Source organism: Pteropus medius, unplaced genomic scaffold (assembly GCF_902729225.1).
Source record: "Pteropus medius unplaced genomic scaffold, Ma_sr-lr_union100, whole genome shotgun sequence".
Classification (NCBI taxonomy): domain Eukaryota; kingdom Metazoa; phylum Chordata; class Mammalia; order Chiroptera; family Pteropodidae; genus Pteropus; species Pteropus medius.
The window spans coordinates 3963254-3971751 of NW_024347867.1; the positions used below are offsets into that span (position 1 = coordinate 3963254).

Genomic DNA, 8498 nt, shown 5'->3' on the forward strand with positions numbered 1-8498 from the left:
ATTTTTTTTTTTTTGCCCCTAATGGTAGTGTACCATGGCACACCGAATCAGTACCATTTTATACTCTACTTCAGTTGCTTTCGTGAGCTTCACTGGAAACATTTTTTGGGCTTCTGTATATAATGCCAACTTATCTGTGGTGGCTCTGTTTAACAAATTTAAAATCAGGAAACACCGACTGACAAAGGATTTTTTCCCTTCATGCGTAAATGTTTTTTTATATGAAAAAAAAATAGTATAATCATTTACTTAAGGTCGGCCCTGTAACCCTCCGATGCCGCCAGGAAGGTCTTTGGGACACAGTTAGTTAGCCTGCCCTTTCTTGCCATAATGCTCTCGCCTTTACTCTTCTCGGGAGTGATCAGTGGAACCGACTACCAGCTAACCTGAATGCCATCATTCTTAGGCTGCACTTTGTTTTCTAAGAGCAACCACATGTTAAGTCCTTTCTGTTTAGAGAAAAGGCAACACCATTTTTGTGTCAAGTCCAGATACTCATCACAAATATATGAATAATTTCATTCAAAATTTCAGTTTCAGCCCCATGCGTTTATCCCCCTCATTTTTGGTATACTCACTGCATGGTCTCTAAGGGAGCAATTTTTTGTTTCCTCTGTCTCTTGGTTCTTGGTTTTTATTCATGGTATAATCGGTTTTATTTCAGAGCTTTGTCTAGATACATAGTTAGCCATCACTGTCTTTGTCAATCAAAAATGACACACAACATTTTCTAGATTTATTTGAAAAAATATGTTTACCTACTTGTAAAAATAGACACAGTCATAGACTAAATGAAAAAAAAATTCTATTTAATAAAATAATCCATATCTTTTCCAATCGCTAACTTTGAAAAATGATCCATAACGATTTTTTTTCCAATGAAGAATTTTATAAAGTGATTGCTCTTAATTTCTGGAAGTTACCCAGGGTTTGGAGTACATGGTGTCTGTATTTGAGAAGTGTATTTCCTTTTTGCTTGTATTAAATGCTGGAGCAGGCTTTAAGCAACTGATGATGATACGAAAAGTTGCTAACATTATGTTCAAGAGGCAAACTAGAAGCTAGGTAATTAACATTTTGGTCTTATTTGATTGTGTGTGTGTGTACGTTGCACAGTATGTTTTGTTACCTGTGCTGTGTTGCCTGGGCATGTCAAAATGTGATTGTGGCCCAAAGTCCTTAAGTTCATTTAGTACATTTTATGCACTTTTCTTCTAGTGAAGAGTAGAAGAAGCGTGAAGGGACAAAGAACCAAGTACACAGAAATGAAATGACACACCTAATGGAATTTCTCTTCAAAGTTTCTAATTTCCAGAAACTAAGGAAGAAAAGAGGAATCCACTATACCTGTCCTTATGAAAGAATCTAGAAACATCAGGTATGCTTGGAAAAATAAACGTGGCCTTTTGAGCTTAATTGTTATAAACCATCGTGATTGTTGTCGATCAAAGAATTGGCATTTGTCTTTATTAGTAATTGCATCAAAATTACATTACCACTGTTGGAAAAACAATAAAGGAAAAACCATAGATGCTACTCAGCAAATGTAAAGAAAAAGCGTTTGCATTGTTAGGGAGTTCATTAAGTAATCGTTTATTTAATATTATTGTATCTGTAGTGTGGTTATTAGTATCTGTAATTTGTTTATATGCGACATTATACTCAAAATATAAAGTATCTACTTTTGAAATTAACTTTATTTAAAATACCTGTTTCAGAATATTATATATTCAAAATGGTTTTAGTAAGAAAGGCATTAAATGGGAACAAATTTCTTTAGAATGAATCATATATATAACTTGATACAGATAAACTAAAATGGCTTTTGGCTGGACTGGCAACAGTGTTCCAAATTTCTTTACTTTTTTTTTAAAAAGCCTTTCATATTGAAGCATGTGTGATTTCTACACTAACGTTTAATATTTATTTTCGTCTTACTATTTCATTTTAAATTATTACATTGAGTTATTTATTTTATTAGTTCCAGAATAAGTCCAAAATGTATGGTCATTACTATACGATTATACATTTTGAAGTATGATGTTATAATAGAAAACATTGATTTTTTTTAACTCTTCTCCTTTCTCAAGTATGTGATTATAAGTCTGTCAATAAAATATTTAACCCCCAAAAGGTAAAAACTAATATAAAATTAGAAAACATACCAAATTAGACAATTGATTCCATTAAAATAAGAAGTGAGAAAAACAGTGTTGGGCACTGAGGTGTAAATTTTGCCCAGATGTATCCCCGATGTGAAATATCTTCTAGTAAAAATATATTTGGCTCTTATCCCTGCACATGTTGTAGAGGCATGAAAATTGGTAAACATGCCCCTGCTGTGTAGAACTTTGGGGGTGGGGGGGAGCATTTTGAAAGTGGAGTGTGGCATTGCATCGATGCCCAGTGAAGCCTTCAGCAATCAGCACGAAAGTCTGTTCTGAGAGCCCTGAGTTCCCACTGTTCTAGATGTGTCTGCCTGTGCTTCGGTCACAGCTGGGCCCAGCCAGCTTGAGTCACCCTTGTACAAGCTTGTTTTTTCTGTCTTGTTAATGCCCTTGATAATTAAAAATAAAAATATGTGTCTCTCTTATGGTTTCAGCTCATTGTTTTGAAATGTGTGTTGATTCTCTGATTTCATTTTTAAAAACAAAGAATTTCATCAAGTTGCAGAAAGATTTTAAATCATGACAAATGAAATAATATGTCAGGGAAGCTAAACATATGCTGAGATCTCAACATTCATATGGAAAAATAAGTAAAGTATTATTTTTATATTGCAGCTAAAGAAGACAAAAATAACAATTGAGGCAAACACCAGGAAAAGTTGGTTCCTCTCAAAGCCCACTTCTTTTTTGTCCTGTCGACAAAGCAAAACTGGGTTATGTTCACAAATAGATTAATAAAACATTCTTACCACATTCTCTGAAATGAGATGGGTAGGAGAGATCATAAAATTGTAATTCCAAATTATAATCAAGCAGAGGTGCAATCAGACACAGGAATGTATTTGAAGATTTTTGATAACAATACATTTTTCTTAGTAAAAAAATTAGTTTTCTTTGTTTTATCTTCATTCCGAAATTCTGAATTTTATCCTAATTTTGAAGTCTTTTTTTCTCCAAACAAATAACAGTTTGGCCTGTCTTTTTCTATATCTAAATAATATTTTAAACCATCCTTAGAAACGTATTTCCCAATTATTGATTTTACTTTATCTTGATGATGAAAGAGCCTTCAATATTAAAACTATCAATGAATAGCATTTGCAAAGATAAACTATCAAGTCTTTTAAAGATGTAAAACATGAAGTATTTTATACCATAATTGCAAATTCATGTTTTAAATGCACATTTTAAATGAAATCATGTTTTTAAATGGCTAACACTTGGTACTTTTGAAATCTTGTACAAGTTTCTTTGCATAAAAGCAAATACTTGACCCTAATTTTATTTTTAAGTTGTAGAAAGACATTTTCTCCTTAAGAAATTCAGCAATACTATATCTGGAAAATAACTTATCATTTTATAGTTTTATATGACATGTCACTTTAGTCATATATTTAACTCAAAGATATTTTTCAGAGTTAGAAAATTCTAGAAACTAAAAAAAATTTGATCTTACACTTTTATATGTATTTAAATAATTTCCATCAAAGGGCCATTTCTGTTAAGTAAATTATCAAAACATTTTTTAACAACTCAACTTTTTAAAGCTATATATTTATTGATATCTACTTCATTGAACTTAACTACAGAAAATATTCCCCAAATCTTCAAATCCTTATGTACATGATCTCATTTCTCTTCACATCAAACCCATGAAGTAAATAAATTCTCTGCCCTGCAAATAAGGAAACCAAGACTTTGAAGGCTGAGTAACTTGTCCCAGTGCACATGGCCATTAAATGTCAGTGCCAGCTGTAAATGGAAGTTTGTCAGATGACCAGGTCTCTGAAGTGCTGGATCTCAGTTGCTGTGTAGAGTAAGCCAGCGAATTGTTATAGTTATATACTCCAGCACATGCAAGAATAACTAAAGAAGCAATTTGGATGTACCTACAACTACATTCAGGGACTAGAAACATCTAATATGTTTTTAATGCAGTAGTGAACTAAATAAAATGAAATATATCAGAGTAAAAAAATAATTTAAGTGATATAATTTCTTTATCCATAATTATTTTGATAAATCTTTACTCCTGCTATAATTCTCACATTTTCTTAAGAAATAGATTCCATGGAATCAAATGAATACATATACAATAACATATTTAAGAAACAGTAAAGGCCCCATTCCAGTTATATATAATAAAAACATCAAGAGTCACGTCAATCAAAAAGGTCTGTTGACAGGCAAACTCAATCTATGGATGGACCCAATTATCTGTAAGAGAATTGGATGTCAGCATCATTTAGGGTTAACAATGGACCAACTAGGCAAAAGCAGACAACTACTCTCTGCAGAGACCCGGAAAGCAAACTTAGTAATGAGGCACCTCATTCATCATATCTTTCTGCTCTAGTTATTAAAGTGAATAGGAAATACTTTAAGTTAAGGCGGGAACTGGATAACATAAAAACATTTGTTTTGTAAACACAAAGAATGCTTTTTTTCTAATGATCTTCAAGTCTACATCAAGCATATGTTGTAAGCAGACTGTTTTCTAAAGTTGCTCTTCTCAAATTTATTCTGACTACGGATGGGTTATTTTTATTGTCTCAAAAAGTTAAGGAAAATGAGGCTGTTAAAAGTCTACAATTTTAATTTCTCTCAATCTAAATAATCTATAACCATATGTAATGCATGTTCCATCTCTATTACTATGTTAGGTCCGACTGTATATATTTGTGTCATTTCTAAAAGTACCAAACAGTCCAATTTTTACTTATTCTAGTTCATTTCTTCTTAAATCATCATTTGGTCCTTGCCAAGAATTGTGAAAGAATATGGTAGAGGAAAATGTAGGAATGGTTTGTTTATATAAACTTGTTGCCAGAGCAAAATATGAGCAACTGAAGCTTGCAAAAAGCAGTCATGAGACCGATGGAAGAAGGTTCCCTGGAGAAAAGCATGCTAGCTTCAGTTCGGTTTTTCAGTGTTTTCAACTGAGAATCAGTAGTAGATGTTTTTCTGTTTGTTCACTGGCCCATTTTTATACAAACACTCCACATATTTTTTTTTTTTTTCTGAGCTACAGTTCTTCAATTTAAAGTAAATGAAAGATGGCTAAGCAAGGTAATGTTTTTAACCATCCCTGCCTGTTTTATAGAAGTGAATGCTCAGAAGTATCTGCAGATGCTACTTTTAGCAACTAAATATTTCCATCGTGGTAAAGAAATGTCAGTAAAATCTATGCACTTAAGAACATCAAATTCTTATTATACTTATCGTGTGTGCAGGCAGAGTACATAATAAACTAGTCTATAGCAGCTGTAAATTTCTGAGGATTTATCTAACCACAAATACATTGAAATGGGGAAATGGGGCTATATTAAACTATGCAAGATGCTGCTGGAGCTTTGCCATTTCTGCAACATCCTGTAATTAATTTATCATGACAGGTCTGGCAAACTGAAACATCCAATGCACTTGCGACAGACTTTTATATTATACTTGTTGGAGATCCTGCAGTCACATAAAGTGAGGGCAGATTTTTCTTTCAAATGTGAATATAGCACTATTATATTTAGAGTGTCCTATGGCCAAGGACAGACTTGTCACTTTTGAATTTCAAAATAATATCTAGATCATAGAAAAGATCCTGGGCTGAGATCATGAGTTTAGCGTGTTCTTTGCATTGTGTGGTCTTTTCCTGAAGGATGGCCCTGGATAGGGGCTTGATACAGTCTGGTAAACCCTTTTCATGGGCATCTGTTGCTAGATATGATGAGATTCTCTCTTGGGAGATTTGGAGGTCAGTTCTCTCTTGGTAATCTCTCGAACATGTCCGCCTTCTCCATCTGTGTTTCACTGTCTTCTGGAAGCTACAGTCATGCCATTTTGTAAACTTAGAGCACAGATAAATACAGAAATTATTCCTGCTCCAACCCCCTCCAATCCAGGGAAAGAAAAATATATTGCTCCTTTTTTTCTTCTTTTTTTTGGTGGTGGTGGGTGGAGAGGGGCGGCAAAATAGATCTTCCTGTATAAGTTCATATCAGTATAAAAGAATGATCTTTTCTTGTGTGTAATTTGATAACAGGTCTTATAGTGCTTGATTTTAAGGATAGATTGTAGTAAACAAGGCTTCTTCTTGCTGGAGGAGTGGAGATATCTCTCCTAAAAAGTGACATCTACATTGTATCAATGTCCACAGCCTTGCTCATTTCCTTTGGAAGGTCAGAATTCCTCAGACTATAAACAAGAGAACCCAAGGGGATCTGGGAACCTTGAATCTGCAAGTTTCAGTGAGAGGGGAAAAGTCACAGATGATAGAGAATAAGATGGGTCCTGCTCAATGGAAACAGACATGAGAAGCCTAGCAAGTGGCAGCGGTTCCAGCCCAGTTACCAAAGGCTAACTGTAAGCACTTTATGTTCTTCATATTTTCTCTAGTGCTTATCTTTCTCTATCCTTACTGCTGAAAATGGATCCTACCTCAGAGGACCTAAGAAGCGTGTTGCTTGGGCATAAGTTTAAAAAATCACCACCAGCAGCAGAACGCCAAGCTGAGTAACCCAAGGGAAAAGAGAACGAGAAAGCTTTCCAGTGCAGGAAAGCTTTCGTTTCCTTCCACTGCCTTTCACTTGAAATGCTCCCTTTGGAGCTTTTCTATGTAAAATTTGAAAATGAGATGGAGTGTGTGTGTTTCCTCCCTCAAAAAAACAAAAACAAAAACAAAGATCCTTCTTTCATACATCCCAATTAAGTAACTAGTCCAGAATCACAGAAACCAGGATCAGGGCCCTCCCTCTTACGGCTTATTGTTCTACTCCTATTACTACTTACTAAACAATATTCTCACTGAACTCAAAGCTGCACTATTAAATCCTAATTCTGAGAACAAGTCCTAAATTTTCTCAACCTCATACACAACTAAAAGGAAATAGCATATATTGAGCATGACCTATATTCAGATAAATTCTACTTTAAAACTAGGCTATTACAACTGATGAATTTGAATAAGTAAGGATTGAAAGGAAAAAATGTAAACAAAGTGACATCAGAGAGTCTGGAGAAGTGACATTGGTTTCTTTGATTTTGGGTGTTTTACTATATTGACAGCTGGATACACATAGGAACTAATTCTATTTATTATATCAATAGCTGGAGTTATTGTCTACTTGCCAAAATATATTTTTATAATTCAGGATCATCAATAGTTTTAACACTTTTAATGTTTTTTGAAATTGTGTGTGTGTATTTGAACATTCACTTTATTCAACAGCTGATTGTTGAATGCCTGTCCATCAAGCATTGGGTAGGAGTTGGATGGACAGTTGAACCAGAAACCTCAACTCTTCTGCTCTGGTTCACCTTGAGATTGCCATTGTCACCCTACAATGGTTTTCAGGGGACCTCCACATACATTACCAAATTTGAGCCTTATAACCTTCGTTAGACACAAAAAGCATTATTCTCCCATTTTGCAAACCAATCACAAAGAGATTAAATGACTTGCCCAACTACTGATCAGAGTCCAACCATCCTCCTCCCAGTGCTGTGTTCTTTCCAACCAGGAAAATTCTTTACTGACATGTAGAAAATGTAGAAATAAATTATATGGAAAGCCAATATGTTCCCCGTACAAAAGACATCTATAAGTCAGTAGAATTTACTTAGATATGTGTATTTTTAAATCAATTTATGACCTCCTCTTACAGCCAGCTATAAAGTATATTTTTTTCTGCTATCCTAGATTTAAATATATTTTTGAAATACAAGAACTTAAAATGTGAAGTCGTAACAGAGTCCTAATAAGAGCATATAAAAAAATTTTTTTAATCATGTTTTGTAGATAGAGGAGGAAGGTGTACAGAAAACACCATAGTCCCTTTTCCAAAACGTTTTTGTAAACCAAGTAAAACAAAATCATGTAGTGCATTCTATATTCAAGCCAAATGGCTATTGTTCAAGTTACCAAATTAATTACATTTTCTATTAAAGGGCAATTAATTCCCATCTGATCTAAATTAATTAGATCAACTGACCCCCTTAGGAGTACCACAGAAACTTGACGACGCCATGCCCTGCTTAAAACTTCACTTATGCCCCATCTGCTATCACTAAATCCATTGAGCTTTAACTTTTTGCTTAAGAATAATTCCTGTAAATCTAGTCCTGTGTTCCCTGATGTCACAGGAAACTTTCAAATGAAATTCAGCCATCTTGGAAGTGACAGCAAAAGAAGGTTGATATTATAAAGTCTAAACAACTGTCCCCTGTTGTGTGTCCTGTTTCATGACTGCATGTGGTAGCCCTCCAGTCACATTGCAGCAGGACCATACTACTTCCTGCCAAGGTCCATTGCGACTTCAAGCCCTTGACTTGAAAACA

The 8498-nt window shown here is 34.3% G+C and overlaps 1 protein-coding gene across 9 annotated transcripts in view; it reads left to right on the forward strand.

The window, feature by feature from the left end:
• Positions 1-2601, forward strand: part of AHI1 (Abelson helper integration site 1) — a 164430-nt gene extending 161829 nt beyond the window's left edge. For all 9 annotated transcript variants that reach the window (XM_039879009.1, XM_039879014.1, XM_039879018.1 and 6 more), the window contains one exon: positions 1219-2601. In XM_039879009.1, the coding sequence (XP_039734943.1) occupies positions 1219-1221 (3 nt within the window). In that variant the 3' untranslated portion in view covers positions 1222-2601. The remainder of the gene's footprint in view (positions 1-1218) is intronic.
• Positions 2602-8498: the final 5897 nt, after the last annotated feature.